Genomic DNA, 18,161 nt, shown 5'->3' with positions numbered 1-18,161 from the left:
CGAACTGACAGGAGCCTAGAAATGAGTGCGCGAGGTGGTTATAAAAGGCTCCCTACCCCCCAAGAATGAGGATTCTAACTTTGCGCTATCTGGTTTATCTTGCCTTTGAAGGATTCCATCATCGATCCAGTACTCCCTCAAATCATTCCGCACTCTCTTGCCAATGATGTTGGTTGCTAGTGTGAATGATGTCTCCGCAAAGAACCTCCCTGGTTCGGCAATCACGGTTAAATCCGATTCACCTGAGAAGAAATCTCTGAGAGCACCATTGATGGTATGAACGAGGTCGTAAAATATTCTGGTGCATGCTTTGAAGCCTCCACCTATGTCAAGTACGTGCATGGGAGGCAAGCCAAGAGTCAAGGCTGTGTCGAATACTTGTTTGGCTGCTGCAATCGCACTACGGTAGGGTTCTGGATTTCTAGCCCCACTTCCCACATGGAATTCTACCCCAATTACATCCAAAGAGGACTCTTGGGCGGCTCTGAGAAGTGGGATAACCTCTTCCTTCAAAGCACCAAACTTTGATCCCAATGGGAACTGTGCATCCTCCTTTGGTGGTTTAAGCCGGAGTAGCAGTTTGGACTTGGGATGACACCTTCGAATCTTGTCAAGCTCGCACAGAGAGTCGAAGGTTGGCCTCAGCCTTGCACGGGTTGGCGTAGATAATGCGGTCTGGAGAGAGACCAAGTGCGAGGACAGCGTCAATTTCAGTCGGGCTGGAACAATCGAAACCTGCTCCGAGAGCTGCGAGTGTAGCAAGCAAGCAAGGATCTGGGTTGCACTTGACAGCATAGAAAGGCCGTATGTTGGGGAAGCAACAGTTCCATCTTTCCATGAGGCTCAGTGTTACCCCAAGGTCTAGTATATAGAAGGGGTCCTTCACCTGTTGCTGCTCGGAAATTACAGATTGAATGAAATCGGTTAAGTCACCACCCTTCGATAGGCTGCTCACTCTCTTGTTCTTCATCTCAGGAGCTGCCAAGATAGATTCCAGAATGGTGGAGTTGTGTCTCCACCCATCACTGTCCTATGCTGTTTTTCAATGTGTAAATGAAAATCAAGATTATCAATGTAAATAAATGTTTATTTATTTTTATTGAAGTTAATGTAAAACTTGAGGCAAGTGGAATTTTACGTGGATTCTTCCGTGTTTAATTACACTCCATCCAAACAGGTTTAAAATCGGACCTGACTGTAATATAACATCGGTTTGGTATTTATACAGTAAACAAACGCAGGCGAGAAGAAATCTTTATGACTTGGCCTCTCTCTTCCCTTTCATATGATATGACAAGGCTAAAATCAAGCTGAACACAGGCATCCTTGACCTAAGATCTGAGTAAATAATACGGTACAACAAGTTATTGCAGAGAAGCCAATAACTTTTTTACAAATTTTGGATTTGAAGATCATTTTTGATATTCCAGGCGGCCAAAGATTGAGAAAATCAAGACCGAAGATCTGCTAGTTGTGCCTTCCTTCAGTCGGGATGAATTATATACAAAATCATGCACACCAAACACATGTGGGAATTTTCCAAATAATGGAGATGTTTCCAATTGGCTTCCGTGTTTTTAAAAAACCAAAGGTACTAGTTCAGTTTTGGTAAACCTATATAGAAAACCAATGGTTAATTGAACCGTCTGGTATACATATATTTCTATATATATATATATATATATATATATATATATATATATATATATATTTATAATATATTATTTATTATTTAAAATATAATATTTTATATATGTTTATAATTTTTTATTATATATTTATAATATATTATAAAAACTAAAAAATTGAAAAACTGACGAACCAAATCGACGGTTAACCAAACCGGTCAACTGGTTTACCGATTGAATATGATTCGATTCCAATTATCGATTTTCCAAAAACCGATAATACTAGTTCGGTTCCAAAAAATACTCCACGATTTGGTTAATCGAATCGTAAACACTCCTAGATTTTATGGCCCAATTTAAGGATATAATTAATTAAATATATATATATATATATACTTTTTAGCTTGGACCAGGCTTGAATCAGGCTCAAGCTACCTGAAGCCAACCATAACCCGCAATCCGAAAACTTAGAACCAACCTGTGCAAAAAATCTGGTCAAGCTATATTATTGTCTGTGGAACCGATAATAACACTTCACGTTACCCATAAATTGCATATATATGACTCATAACCACCTAATTTCTCACTTTGATTTATGGTTGGTGCGGGGGCATTAATTATTATTGCATGGTTTGCACCAAATTAACATAACCATCAAGTTAGTACACTAGTACGATCAATTTACTCTTCTTAATAGGGGTATTCGTTATATGATCCAAGCACCAAATGGGATTGTACTGAATAGAATTTGACGATTTGATTTTGCCTGGTCTTAATTAAAAATGGTCTCATTTGGTTTGAGAAACTTTAAAATTTTGGTTTATGGCTTCTATCTAATTTTATGAAATTAAAAAATTAGATTATATATATATATATATATATATTCATAATTTCAAAAATTAATTAATTAGGTTAAACATTTTAACCATATTAAATGCCAATTATCATGAATCAGAAAAATTTTAGCATTTGTCAAAATTTGAATGGGACTAACTTAAGAGCTAATGCCCAAACACCACCTATAAAAATACACAAAAAAAATATATAAATTATTGGGATCTTCTTCTCACAAAATGCTCTTCAAACCAATGTCACATCGTTTATTAGGGACATCTCCCCATGAATATTAAAAGTACTAAATATGTCTCGGACGTGCGGCGGCCTAACACATGTTGTGAGGTCGGTATCAGGAGATGTGAGGTGTGTGATCATGTTGGTAGAAGGTTGGACTCAAATCTCATACATAAGGTGGGATGCGTAGTTGGGAGGGTGTTGGAACGTATTTTATTGGTGCGTAATCCCATCTCCGCCACTTGAAGGTCAAAGCCCCCTTCCCCTGTAGACTTTTTTGGTCGCAGCTAGCTCTAATTCACAAGCAGCAGGGAGGATTTTACAGAACACAGTTGATGATCTGGGTGGTCTGAGAAATTGCTCTCCTAAAATCCCTTCCAATTCTTTTTCCTGTCACAGCTTGAGCTCGGTTGTAGACTCGTTCTTCCAACCTGCTAATACATACCACACCACGGAGCGAGAGGAGATGGATATGCAGAAGAAGGTTTTAGATGAACTGAAAGAGCTACTAGAGTCTATAATAACATCTATTACAGAAGAAGGAGAGCAGCTGCTCAGAGGTAGTGACGAAGCTCTCAGGGAATTGTCTATCAGACTCCAAAGAATCCAAGCGGATGTTCAGGAAGCTGAGGCGGAGTCTCTCAATTTCATTGTAACCCCATCTGATGGCTCCAAGGGGATGCTTGAATGGTTTTTGGATGCCAGAGCCTTGCTTTATGACATAGAAGACTTCTTGGACAGGCAAAGCGCCAAAGTTCTCGCATTACGGAAGGAAAATGATAGAGATGGAGCTGCTACAGTTAACATCGGAACTCCCAACTCCCAACTTCAACATATGAGGGGGAGATCTCCAAGAATTCATAACAAGGTACGCAAGTTCTTCCTAATTCACCTACTTCGCCAAAAAATAAGTTCATTTGAGAAGCGGCTTGAGGATTTAAGAACAAATTCCAATTCTTCTTCTAGTGAATCTACTAGGAGATCTGGTGATATAAGTCGACAGTCATCTGGCGATTCTATTTCGTCTGGTTTTAGTTCTGATGATATAGATCCACAACAATCCGCCGAGGAAGTAGAGATCTTCGGCAGGGAATCCGAAAAGAAAGAAATAATCGAGCTATTGCTAGAGAAAGATGAACAATACCGCGATTCTGTGATTTTGATTTCGATTATTGGTGCCGGGGGTCTTGGGAAAACGGCCCTTGCTAAAATTGTCTATGACGATGACAAGGTGAAGTCCCACTTTGAGATCATGCGTTGGGTACCTATGGGTGATTATGATCTTAGTTCAGATGTAAGTAAGATTGCAGAATCGATAATTGGAAGTTCGGTACATATGGACAACACCCTCGATTCTTTGCAACAACTTAAAGAACGTTTGCGAAGGAAGCGTTTTTTGATTGTGTTGGATGATATGTGGATCGATATCTGGTCAAAACTGTGGGGTTTCCTACAGAACGGGGCAAGGGGTAGCCGAGTTTTGGTCACCACTCGAAGCGAGGTTGCAGTTGCACGGTCAATGGGCATGAGCATGACCCACCTTCAGTACTATTTACAGCCATTGGGAGATAAAGCCTCTTTGTCACTATTTGAGAGTATAGCTTTCTGGGAAAGAAGAAAACCTGATTGCTCGCCGTTGGAAGATATCGGAAAGAAGATTTTTAAAAAAGGTGGAGGATTTCCTCTATTTGTTAAGGCGTGGGGAAGCATTCTCCTTATGGGGGATACAAAAAAAGAGTGGCAGCGTTTCTCTGAGAATGAGATATGGGAGGCTGCTAAGATTGGCCAGTGGCAACTTTATCCGCAGTTGAATGTCTGGAAAAATGTTTTACAATCACTTAAATCGGGTTATGTTAGGTTGCCCAGAGATCTAAAGAGGTGCTTAAAGTACTGCTCGCTATTCCCCAAAGGTTGTTGGATTGAGAAGGATGTCTTAATACAGTTATGGATGGCTGAGGGTATCACCCAAAGTGAGGATAAAAGTTGGGAGTTGGAAGATACCAGCATTGATTACTTTGAAAAGTTGGTGTCACAAACTTGTTTCTTTAGGGATGTTGAAAAAGATGAAGATGGGAAAATTTTTAGATGCAAGATCCATGAGCCATTCCATGATTTTGTGCGTGAACTTTCAAGAGATGAATATACATTAATTAAGGATGCAAAAGAAGGATTCAATCATCTTGGGAGGACTCGTCATTTGTCATTGCATTGGGATGTGGATTCAACAAGGAATCGAAGAAATCTTTGTTTCCCCACACTCTCGTGTTTTGGAGGTCTGAAGAAGCGAGATGGTGATGCTACAACTGTGAGTGGTACAAAACCTCTTAGCGCCAGCAATTTGCAAACACTGTTATGTTTTGGAGATCCAGGAAATCAAAATGGGAATACAACAATGATTTTGGGTAACACCAACAGTAATTTGCACACACTGCTATGTTTTGGAAATCCAAAAAATGGTAAGTTGCCAAATCGTCTCTTCTCACGTTTGAATCTGCTTCGAGCATTAGATTTGAGTTCGACTAACATTAAAGAACTGTCACATTCCATTAACAAATTGAAACTCTTGAGATACCTCAATTTGTCTTATACAAGTGTGAAAGGGCTGCCAGAATCAATTTGCGACCTTTGGTTTCTTCAGACATTGAAGCTTTCATATACATTACTTGGTGAATTGCCGAAAGAAACAGGGAAGCTGGTAAACTTGAAGCACCTGGAAATTGAAGGTACTCTTATAAACTATTTGCCTGTTGGGATAGAAAGGTTAACTAGAATCCAAAAGTTGAGTGAGTTCATTGTAAGTGATGGTGAAAGTAGGTGTATGCTTTGTGAACTTCGACCTCTAAGATTCCTCCAGGGAAAGCTAATCATTAGTTACTTGAGTAGACTTAAAAGCATTGAAGACACCCAAAAAGCAGACCTTGCTAACAAGGGTCAAATAGATTGGTTGGTGTTGGATGCTAAGAAACACTTCAGCTTGCGGAAACTGGGTCGCAGCACGCATTTGGCTTCTCTTATGCTAGACCATATCCATAACGAGGACACCCAATTGAATTCATCCAATGAAATTGAGAAGATGACAAGGATGCGTGATGTGTTTGAAGGCATCAAACCTCATTCCAATTTGAAAAAGTTAGAAATATGGAACTACATCGGATCTGAATTCCCCTTTTGGATGAAAGATGCATCATCACTCACAAATCTTACCTCTTTGAAGCTCGTCAAGTGCTTGAAGGCGGAGCATTTACCACAACTTGGTAAACTGCAGAGGCTTAAATTCCTTCTCATATGTGAAATGGATGAAGTGAAAAGCATAGGCAATGAATTCTATGATGAGGGTAGCAGCACAGAATGCTTTCCAGAGTTGTTGAGCCTGGTTTTTGAGAGAATGCGTAAATTGGAGAGGTGGGAAGTCACAAGGGAGGTGGGAGATATGCCTAAATTTGAGGAACTCATACTCCGAGACTGTCCTAGCTTGATATCTCTTCCAAGGTTCCACAAAAAACTGAATAAACTAGAGATTTATAATTGCGAGTCACTTTCTCTTAATCCACCTCTACCATCAGTGGAGCACCTTGTTCTGAAATACAATGATTACATGGTGAATGATAAGCAGCGTTCTTTGCCCAACATTCCGGAGCTCAAATCACTGAAAATTACATTATCATCTGACCTCAGGAGCTTCCCGGAGGGCTTGTGCAAGCTCAAAGCACTCAATTCACTTGATATTCACTTTTGTCCCAAGTTAAGATCATTGCCTGAAGAGCTAAATCAGATGACGATTCATCGACTCTGTATCGTTGGCTGTCCACTTCTAAAGGAAATTGATAGGTCGACAGTATCCCATATAGCTGATATTGAAATCGACCATGTAAAGATCCAAAACCACAACTAAATTGGCTCCCCCAAGGTACAGTTTTCTATTCTGATCTGTAATATATTTACCAATTTTCTGTTTAAATTCCACTCTTTTTTGTAATTTGCATTTAAATGAAACAAGAGGCTATACCTTATTCCAATGCAGTGTTTTAAAAGCCGTGGGAGGGGTATGCCTGGAAGGTGCCCCTCCAGACGAGACACCCCTAAAACGCCCTGAGGCGTATGTCAGAGGCGCTAACACTTGGTACACTTTAGGTGCAAGAAGCATACGTCTCATTTGCTTTTTTCATGAGGTATGCTAGAGGTATATGACTCATGCACATATCATGTAAAAAGATAGAAAAAGAGAAAAAAGCAAAAAGAAAAAGGAAAAAAGGGAAAGGAAAGGAAAGGAAAGGGAAGGGGAAGAAAAAGAAAGAAAAGGAAAGAAGAAAGAAAATGAGCCGGGGGCTTAGCCCCCGGACCTATGCATCTTCGTTTTTCTTAATATAAAAGATTTTATTAAAAAAAAAAAGTTCTCCCTCTTCTTTCTTCTTCCTCTTTTGCCTCCTTGTGTTCGGGAAGCTTATGCCTCTTATGTTCTGAACTACGCCTAATGCCTCTAGGTAGTGCCTTAGTGGAACACATCACCTCACGCCTCCACATTTTAAAACATTGTTCCAATGTTTACTTGTGTTGGATCAATTTTTCTCGCAGATCCTTAATTAATGAATTTCTTTGAGTTTTTACTTTTTCCTGCATGAGAAATGTGAGAAAATTTGATTCCAGGCGTGGATTTATAACTTGAAGGCAAACCAAGCTCCATTTGGGATTATAATGGGACTGATTCATCTGTTGAGCTCATCAATGGCAAAGATTTAAACTTTTGTACTGAGAGAATTATAAGATCCGTATTGTGCATGGTTTTGAGCATTGAAGAACAGGGCAAGGAAAGAAATGATGATCAAGTCGATCTAGCAGGCATCCGATTCATAAGTGTGGTAGGCCTAATTCATAGGGAGAAAAACAAATCCAGTCGTAGACTTGATGGAATTGAAGTTCAGTTCCGTTCTTTTCTTTTCTCTTCTTTTTTCCTCCTCCTTAATCTAGAGTTGTACCGCATATTGTGAGGGATTGATGTTTGTTGTAATTTATATTTCTACAATTAGAGGCTGCTGATTTCTTCTACAGACGATATAGTTTATTGTTTGCCAAATGCCAATGTTCAATATTATTTTATTTATATCTATATTACTATTAGAAATACAAATGGGGTCTCATATTTTGGGACATTTTCTTCATTAAAATACCACTATCGTCAATCCACGATGTCATAAAACTCACCATGATTTTAACCCATTTCTCTTAAATTCACAATAAATCAAATTTTCCATACTCTCGTTCTTCTTCTTCTCCTTTCCCCTCTTTCTCCCTCTTTCCCTCTTGCCTCTTCCCTACTGTGACAGGACACGGAAATGAGCAAATGCTCCCTGCATTCAAATTTTGTTCCCAGGACCTTGAGGAGTCCTAGCAGCTCTAAAATAGGTGCAGTTCTTGTTTCTGAGACAGTGTGTGTGATACCAATAACATTCAGAATTGACCTAACAATTAATGATGATAAGTTTTAATGATACAACCAATCTTTGGGAAGACAAATTTCATGGGCTGTGACTGCCCCTAGGGGTGTAAGCTCCACTTTTGTTGACGTATCAGTAGTAGGGATTTAAATAAATGAGATTGGATTTAAATCAGGATATATTTGAAAACGATCCAACATTGTTCATGTCAGATTCGATCCGATCTAAAGATCTGATTGGATCTGATAAGACTCAATTTGAATTCAAATTATATAAGTAATTCGGATCTTTGGATCTGATTTGATCTGACTTGTTTTTTTTTTAAATAATAAATTATTAAAAGAAAAATAAAATATACTAATTTAAATAAAAAAAATTAAAAGCAAAAAATACAAGTATTTTTTAATTATTTTCATCATATATATATGTGTGTGTGTTTTATAAAAAATAAATATTATAACAAATTTATATATATACATATATTTATAAATAAATAAATAACATATATATGTATTATATATATTTATATTTATAAATATATAATATACATCAGATTGGATAGGGGGTGATCCAAATCCGAACCGATTTCTGATTGGATCATATTATTCGATCCAATCGATCCGAATAGGGGGTGATTTGAATTCGACCAAATAGGATCAAATCGGATCATGATCCGATCCATTTGCACCCCTACTTAGTAGGTATGGCAATGGAACGGGTTTGGGGACGGTTTTGTAAATTCTAGACCCTATCTGCCTCTCTAGGCCTCCTAACCCATACCCTCTCCAAACTCCATAGCAGGTTAAAATTCAAACCCTCCCTACGCATGAAAATGCACTTACTTTTCTATTATTTTCTTTTAAATATAAGCAATAAACAAGTAAAATGACTAAACATCAAAATTTCCAATTATTTGATTAAAGCATTTAAAAAACATATAAATTATCTTTGTCAGAAAAAAAAAAACATATAAACTATCAATTATTCTTCACATAAAATTCAAAACATTCTTAAATTCAACACCTAATACATAATTTCAAGTCTTTAAACAATATGTGGGTCAAGGAGGGTAGGGTTTAGCATAATACCATACCCTACTTGTACCTGTATAGGTTGTAAAATCCCAAAACCCATCCTTACCCCAAAATACATTTTCAAAAGCAAAAGGGCCTTCCCTACTGGGGTGAGACATATTTCATGGTCTATGGCTGCCCCCTTGAGGGCGGAATTGCTCTTCTTTTGTTGACACTAGTAAATGTGGATATGCTTTGCACATGGTAATTCTAGATGATAATAATTATAGTAATAATATATCCAAAATTTTCTATAAACTTTATGTATTTTTCATTTTTGTTTTTTATTATTAATCAGATGCAGATTGCAAAATCCAAATCTAATTACATAAACGCATCATCCATATATTTGATAATCAAATCGAATTGTGAAGTTTCAAGTATCATTGATAGGCCTACCTACTTGTGTAGACTCTTTTTTTTTTGTAGTGTATTATTTTTTTGGTGTATTTATTTTCTTTTGTTCATTTATCAAACAAATGTAAGATTTAAATAGAGGAAATTGAATGAGGTGAAAAGTGGTAATTCAATTTACAATTTACCATTAAATAGAGAATAAAAAATGAGTATTTTAGTCACTATTTTAAAAATCGAACCAGACCAATCGAAATTGTTTAGCCTGGGAATTGGTTAGGTCATCGATTCCAATCTAGTCATGAATTTCTATTTTACAAAAAACCATTGAAATGAACAGAGAACCACTAACCCGGATGGTTTAACCATTAAAAATTTTGACCTGGTTATGGTTCTCGAGTTGCTTTCAAAATAATTTCAATTTTTTATTTATTTTAAAATAGAAATTAGAAAATAAAAAATTCAGAAAAGAAACTTACATATCTCATAATCTTATTCGACTATTCTCAATGGCCAAAATTACTTAGGGTTTTTAATTTTTTCCATTTTGATTTTGAGCTTTTTGATAATTTTTGTGATTTTTTTAAGTTATAACAACAAAAAAATTGAAACTCCAAAGAAGAAATTGAAAAATCGATACAAGAAATGAGAGATTTAACATCGATCTTAGATTAGAAATTTGAGGTACACCAATGAACCAAATGATCTGGGATCTAAGATAGATTTAAAGAGATGAGAGAGATAGCCACCGCCAATGATTCCTTCTTCTTTTTCTTCCTCATCTTCTTCTTCTTCTTCTTTCTCACTTCTCAGCTTTAACTAGTTACCTCATTCTCAAAATATTACACTCTCCTCTCATAATAATGTATATATAGTGGACTTTTACCAATTTGACTCGCTCAAACTGGATGGTTGAACCACTGACCCGAAAACTAGAAGCCGAGACGAGGTTATATTTTCGGGTTGGTTTTTAAAACCCTGATTTTAGTCAAAAGAAAGTTCCACAATGTCATTCATATTTTTAATAGTAGTGTAAATATAGAAGTATTCATACTTTTTGTTTAATATGAAAAATATATGATATTATACATGTGTCTAAATGCTTTTTTTTTCTAAATTTATGTATTTTTTTCATTCTTATATTTTTAAATTTTATTAATTTTTATTATTTATTTATGACATTAAAGGTCAACGCATTTAAGCCCCAAAATTTGAACTATTTATTATTAATTTTTATATTTCATTTTTATAAAAAAGAAAATAATTCTTGTTTATTACACTTATTCTTCAATTTGATTATTAAAAATATCATATATGTGTCTAATTTTTTTTCTACATTTTTTTTAATTTTCTATATTGATTTCTATTTTAAAAATTTTATTACATAACTTTAACTTCTTAGATTGATCAATTTGATTCAGATAGTCAAATTGCTTAGCCACCACTTGGGTAAATAATGATTTTGTTTTTGAGCAAGTCTTAAAATATATGGGTTTATATTGTTATAGATATTGACATTGATCTAATTAATAGTATTTATTGGTGAAAAATAATTTAAAAATATAGGATTTAATAAGAGAAAATGGGATTTAATACCTTAAGAATATGACTCAATGAGAGGGGATTAAATGAGGTGAAAAGTAAATAATTGAAGTTACATTTTCAACCCTTACAATTAGAGATGGATTAAATACACAAATATGGTCATTTTAGTAGTCATTAAAGGCTTTAAAGTTATAATAAAATGACTTTTATACTCTTTCTCTACAAAGAAATAGAGGGTAAATTTAGTCTAGAAAAAGTTTTCATTACATCCACACATTTATATATAGTATAGATAGATAGGCATTTCTCCTAGTAATCTTTGAAATGCAATTTGCCCTAGAAAAAGGGAGAAATTAGTCTTACTCAAAGAAAATATAAAAACACATTATACAAAGAATGCAAGTTGTTACCATATTCAAGGGCGAAGAAAAGGCCTAAAATCTACATTGAAACACAAATAAACGCTAACACAACTTTTGCTGGGAGTAGAACTGTTGAAGTTTGTGATGCAAACCCACAACTAATTGTAACTAGTGAGCTCTAGACTCGTCAACCAATATTTTTAGACGTTTTTAAACAATTATTTACATGTTTTCGTTTTTAAATAATTTTTTATAGGGATAGTTTAGTTTGGTCATGTGAACTATTTAAGTTCTTAGGCAAACAACTTCTATTAATGATCATTAATAGTGATATGATGAAAGATCAGTTTTGGACAATAAAAGCTCATTGACAGGGGGCTCTGTAGAGGTTTTGAAAGCTCAGGGTGTGTTTAAGATAAATGAGAAAAAGTCAAGGTGAATTTTAGATAATATCCCTTAAATAAAAGTTAAAAATAGATAGTAATACACAAACTATAGGTAAAAAAAATGAAAAGAAACATCTAAAAACATCTCTATTGTCATAACATATTCAACAAATATAAATATGACAAATAAGAAGTACTAGAAATGGAATACAAAATTTAAATTTAGACAAAAAGCAAAATCTTTTTCCCATTTGGGTGGTGAGACAATGGTTAAACTATTAGGTCAAATGGATTAATTCATTATGCCATAATTAAATAATAAAATTTTAAAACTAAATAAAAATAAAAATATATATATAAAAAATTTGGGCACATATCTAATCATATAATCATCATATTAAACAAAAATAAGTGAGATAAATAATAATTAATTTTATTAATGATGGGAGCGGGATACAAAATTCAAAATTGACTAAAAATGATTTTCTATTCGTGTAGGTTGCTTGTTTAACAGTTCAACCATCCAAGTCAAAGGGACCTATGATATCATAGTTTAGTCAATGAATTAAAGAAAATACAATAAAATAGATGTAACATTCACACCACACTTGTGGTGTGGATGAAAACACACCACCTAATTTCTTATTTACACTACATAACACCCTCTAAATTGGTGAAAATGGCCAAAACTAGTGGAATGAGAAAGATTGGTCTCACCATTTTCTTATCATACATGGGAGATCTAAAGTAATGCATTTTCTTTTTAAGTGCTTGTGAAATGTTACTCTCTAAATGTATCTAAAAGGGTTCTCTCTACTAATATGTAACATCCTTGTCATATACTTAAACATAGAAGCAAGGGCTAAATGTAAATGTAAATGAACAATAAAGCCCAACTACAAATGAACAATAAAAATTAAATAATAAATGAAAAATAAAAGTAAACAACTATATATGTAAATGTAAATGCAAGGAAGTTAGAATAAATAACAAGCAGTTGGAAGATGCTAGCAAGCAATAAAGCCCAAGTTAGTGCAGTTAGTAAAGTTAGTAAGGTTAGTACCACAAGAACTATACTAATAAGTTGTAGCTTGCATATCAAGAGATAAACAACAATATAAAATGCAATATTTGTAAGATGCACATATCTTCAAACTTTTGTAGTCACTAAATAAACTAGTAAAGTTAGTAGCAAAACAACTTGAAAAAACTTGAACCAAAATAAAGAAAATAAAGCACAAATACACAAGGAACAAAAGATTTATAGAGGTTTGGCAGAAACCCCTACCTATGTCCTCTACCCTAGGCCACCCTTGAAGATTTTCACTATCTAGTTGGACTTTTCGGATAACAACTAATGGTGTGCGATCCGACTACTCCTAACTGGAAGGCGACCCGAACTCCAATTGGGCAGCAAGCTGGACCGATCTGCAAAACGATGGATCAGAGAACCTGGGGTAGGAAGCATGTCATTAACCACTTCGAAACACCCGTTTAATTATTTGTAAATTTTTCCGATTCTCAAACAAATACAAACATAGTAAATCGGTGAAAATGGGTCGTATCCACAAAGAAGCAAGGGAAAAACCGTTACGTACTTAGATCCGAGAAAGAGAATACAATTGGGAATTGCAGAAAATAAGAAATTAAAAGGTTCAGAATTAAAAAAGACAATAACTAAAATTCAGAAATTAACAGAGTACTGAAATTAACAAAAAAAATAAATAAAATTGATCCGAAATTCGGATCCAGTGGCGGTAGCTGCAGATTGGTCGGATAGCTTGCAGGAACCCCTCCTAACAAGATTTGGAAGTCCTTCCCCTCTTCAGCCCTCAAACTCCTTGAGACATCTTAGCCTTGAACCGGACGAATTCAATTATGCAAAACAGAGAAACAAACAAGAATTAAATCTAAAAGACTGTTGAAATAAAAATAATGGAAAAGAAAATGAAGAAAAGAAAAGATTGGTTTATCAGATCCAGTGGCGGTAGTTGCAAATTGGTTAAACAGCTTGCAGGAACCCCTCCTGACAAGAACTGGGCGTCCTCCCCTTCTACAACCATTGAACTCCTCAAGAAACCTTAGCCTTGGGGTCATTTTTATAGAGAATGGTGGATAAAACTAGGATTAGAGAGAAAATGGGAGGCAACAACTGGGTTTTTGCATAAATATGGGCACCCTAGGGTTTAGAATGGCAGGTTAGGATTGTTTTAAGGTGATCCTAAGCCTGAAAAGAAAAGGAGAGGGCACCCAATATTATGTAGGGTTGAGATTTAATGGCTAAAGGCTGAATGGTGAAGATTCGAAGTTAGGCGGCTCCCTAGGGTTAGAATGCTAAAAAAAAGAGTGCCCTAGAATGGATGGTGGAGATTAGAAGGGATGGAAGGTGAGGATTTAGCAGTTAGGGGCGGATAGGATTTGTTAAGGATGAAAAGAATGAGTGGAAGGCGCCCTAGGGTTTTCTAAGGAGAGGGGAGTATGCTAATATAGTAGGAGGGGTGCCATTCTTGGTTTAGTAGATAGGAGGCGCCCTCCTGTGCTCAATTTTTTCACAAAAACACCCCCTTTCTTAACTGGACTTCACACCAGCTTCCCAAAACTACATTTCATCCTTGAAACTCTCTAGTTTTCCCCAAGATTTGCATAGAGACCCTCTGACGTCATAATATTGAATTTAACTGGGAAAATGGGACATTTTGACTATTCTAAGGCCGAAAATACCCATGAAATGATGCCCTTAGTAATGCAACTTTAAAATTACACTGAGTAAAGAGATCATTCCCATTGCAAGATCATCCCTGACAAAATTAGCCAAGTATCCTGATTTAAGAATTCTCAAACTTTGTATAGATCGGTATTGGGCTTAAGGGGTAAAACTGTCATGCTTTGAATATTATAGAAACTTGGCTTAAAAATCTTATATACCCTTCCATTTGCAAACTGTCTCGATAAGCTGAGATTGATTTTAAAATCAGGCGGGTATTGTTCTTATCATTTCTGATAGTGGATTTCTACCATTTGACGCGAATTGCTAACAAATGGGTGTATACATATATATATATATTGCTACCTTCCACCGTTTGACACAAATCTCGACGCTTGCCTTAGGTGAAGAGACCCGGTTACTAAGTGTTAGGTGATTGTCTAGGGTGTCCATTGACCTTTTATTCTTTCTCTCTTTTTTTTTTGAAACACTATTCAAGGTAGTCCACTGTCTCTAATAATTTGAAGAATTTTTGTGTCTGATTTCTCAATCTTTCTCTTTTTATCTTTACAGGGGCAAACTTGGGAGTATTTTCCAATTTCTAAACGGTTTCGACAATATTCAAATAAGACCAATTTTGACTCCTACCACTTACTACCAATTTTTACAAACTTTAATATTTTTCTATCAGTTTCCTTAACTTTTTCTATCTGTGAATCTCTTTTAATGGAAAGAATTTTTAAAATTTTTAGTGAAATTTTTAGTTCTACATTTCTAAAGGCTTAACTTCATTTTTTTTTCAATTTTTCTCTCTCTCTTTCCTCACCCTCAACTTAAGTGCCATTGTCCCTTATGGCAGGACTAGAATGTTACAAAGGACTTGGGCCAAAGGGAACAATCAAGAGGGTTTTCCAAAGGGGTTCAAGGTTTGCGAACTGGTCTTGAATCAAAAACCAAAAACTCTAATCCCAAAAACAACTGGAAACTACGTTGGGTTGCCTCCCAACCAGCGCTAAGTTTAGCGTCTTCAGCCAGACTCAACTGAATCACTCAGACTAAAATTCTCAACTCCTCTACTCTCAGATACTCCTTCTATGTATGGTTTAATCCTTTGACCATTGACCTTGAACATGGTTCCATTCTTAGGATCAACTATTCTAACCGCACCATGCTCGAACACTTTATCAACAACAAATGACCCATCCCATCTGGACTTTAATTTACCCGGAAACAACTGCAGACTAGAATTAAAGAGACAAACTTTTTGACCATGTTCAAATGTTTTTCTTGAAATGTTTTTATCATGGAACACTTTCATTTTGGCTTTATAAATGCGAGAGCTTTCATAAAGTTCATTGCGAAGTTCTTCCAGCTTGCTTAATTGCAGAGCCTGGTGGGATCCAGCTTGGGTTAGATCAAAGTTAAACTTTTTGATGGCCCAATAAGCCCAATGCTCTAGTTCAACAAGAAGATGACATGCTTTGCCGAAGACTAGCCTATAAGGAGACATTCCAATGGGAGTTTTATACGCCGTCCGATAAGCCCAAAGTGCATCGTCCAATCTGTCGGGCCAATCTTTTCGGTCCGGCCTAACAGATTTTTGCAGAATACTCTTAATTTCCCGATTAGAAACTTCCACTTGACCATTCATTTGGGGATGGTAGGGGGTTGCTATCTTATGAATGATTGCTCGCGGACACCCAAACCTAGAGAAAATGTTCTTTTAAACAAATTTCATTACAGCTTTGTGGTCATTGGTCCGGTTGCTACCACCTCAATCCATTTTGACACATAATCAATGGCCACCAGGATGTATTCGTAACCGAATGATGGCGGAAATGGTCCCATGAAATCAATACCCCAAACATCGAAGATTTCTACAATTAGAATGGGATTTAGTGGCATCATGTCTTTACAGGACATATTCCCAATAGCTTGGCATCTTAGACAATTTTTATGGAAAGCATGGGCATCCCAAAATAAACTTTTCCAATAAAAGCCACTTTGCAGTACTTTGGCCGCCGTTTTCTTCCCCAAAAAGTGCCCCCCACAAGCAAGAGTGTGACAAAAATTAAGGATACTTTGGTGTTCAGGCTCAGGGACGCATCTTTGGATTACTTGATCCGAACAGATCTGGAATAGCTCAGGGTCTTCCTAGAAATAATATTTGAGCTGTTAGAAGAATTTGTCCTTCTCATTCTTGGACCACCCCTCAGGAATTTTACCCACAGCTAAATAGTTGACAATATGAGGAAATCATGAGGGTGTACTATGGGAAACCGCCAAGAGGTGTTCATCTGGAAAAGAGTAGTCATGCACAGGTTCACTCTTTTCAATTGGAATTTTGGATAGATGATCAGCTACTACATTTTCAGAGCCCTTTTTATCCTGAATCTTAAGGTTAAATTCTTGCAAAAGAAGGATCCATCTGATGAGCCTAGGTTTGGCCTCTTTCTTAGACAACAAATGTCTTAAGGCCGAGTGATTAGAGTAGATAACAACTTTGGTGCCCAATAGGTACAGGTGCAATTTTTCCAAAGCAAATACTACATCTAACAGTTCTTTCTCGGTAGTAGTGTAATTCAACTGAGCCACAGATAGGGTGCAGCTAGCATAATATACTACCACAGGACATTTATTCATCCTTTGTCCCAAAACTGCTCTAATGGAGTAGTCAGAGGCATCACACATTATTTCAAAGGGCAATGACCTGTCAGGAGGTTGAAGGATTGGGGCTTTGGTCAGTGCCTCTTTCAGATAATCGAAAGCCTTAAGACAAGCCTCATCGAAATTAAATGGGACATCCTTCACCAAAAGATTGTACAAAGGCCTAGAGATCTTGGAAAAGTCCTTAATGAACCTACAATAGAAACCAGCGTGCCCATGGCCTTTCGCACAATGGGGGATCGATATACTCAGACCATTTCCGCCAGCAACAGGGCAGAGGAGGTTCTTGGTGGTGGCAGTTGATTATTTCACTAAGTGGGTAGAAGTTGAACCTCTCATAACAATCACAACGCGAAATGTGCCACTTCGGACTACCCCGGGTACTAATCTCTGACAATGGCAAGTAGTTCGAGGACATTAAATTCCAGAACCGATGCCAAGACATGGGGATTCAATAGAACTTTACCTCAGTGGCACACCCTCAAGCAAACGGTCAAGCGGAGGTCACGAACAGGGCCATCCTCCGCGGACTAAAGGCACGCCTGGACCGAGCTAAGGGACTATGGGCAAACGAGCTTCCCAGTGTATTATGGACTTATCAGACCATAGTGAAGACCGCTACAGGCGAGACCCCCTTCAACCTCACTTACGGCACTAAAGTGTATGATGACAAGGCAAATGAAGACGAGCTACGCACCAACCTCGACCTACTTGATGAGGTACGTGACCTTGCATATATTAGGACTGCGGCCTACCAGCAGAGAGTAGCTCGATACTATAACGGCAGGGTCAAGAAGCGGAACCTCTGTGTCGGAGACCTAGTTCTTCGTAAGATTATGGTGCCTAAGCCCGACGTTGGTAAGCTCGGGCCAAATTGGGAAGGACCATACCGAGACCCTGGAAGGGAAACAAGTGCCTCGGAGATGGAATATTATCAAT

At 36.7% G+C, this 18,161-nt stretch overlaps 1 protein-coding gene and 1 pseudogene across 3 annotated transcripts; one reads left to right on the top strand and one right to left on the bottom strand.

Moving 5' to 3' along the window:
* Window positions 1–1,209, bottom strand: LOC148790277 (ornithine decarboxylase pseudogene; annotated as a pseudogene).
* Window positions 1,210–2,946: 1,737 nt separating this feature from the next.
* On the top strand, window positions 2,947–7,797 carry LOC104593500 (putative disease resistance RPP13-like protein 1). Of its 3 annotated transcripts, XR_016078224.1 has the most exons (3): window positions 2,947–6,606; window positions 6,721–6,868; window positions 7,344–7,797. XR_016078224.1 is itself a non-coding variant. In XM_088890914.1 (2 exons), exon 1 carries the CDS (start codon window positions 3,166–3,168, stop codon window positions 6,589–6,591), a length of 3,426 nt encoding a protein of 1,141 aa, XP_088747040.1. In that variant the 5' UTR covers window positions 2,947–3,165; the 3' UTR covers window positions 6,592–6,606; window positions 7,365–7,797. The 3 variants fall into 3 exon arrangements, 2 of the variants coding, with proteins under 2 accessions (XP_088747040.1, XP_010251678.2); XM_088890914.1 differs by lacking the exon at window positions 6,721–6,868 and having other exon boundaries at window positions 7,365–7,797; XM_010253376.3 differs by lacking the exon at window positions 6,721–6,868 and having other exon boundaries at window positions 2,948–6,606.
* The last annotated feature ends 10,364 nt before the right edge of the window (window positions 7,798–18,161 follow it).

This window comes from Nelumbo nucifera, chromosome 7 (genome assembly GCF_055504915.1).
Source record: "Nelumbo nucifera cultivar China Antique chromosome 7, China Antique-T2T, whole genome shotgun sequence".
NCBI classification, from domain to species: domain Eukaryota; kingdom Viridiplantae; phylum Streptophyta; class Magnoliopsida; order Proteales; family Nelumbonaceae; genus Nelumbo; species Nelumbo nucifera.
The sequence above is the reverse complement of the archived record's forward strand: the minus strand, read 5'-3'. Positions and strand labels throughout refer to the sequence as shown.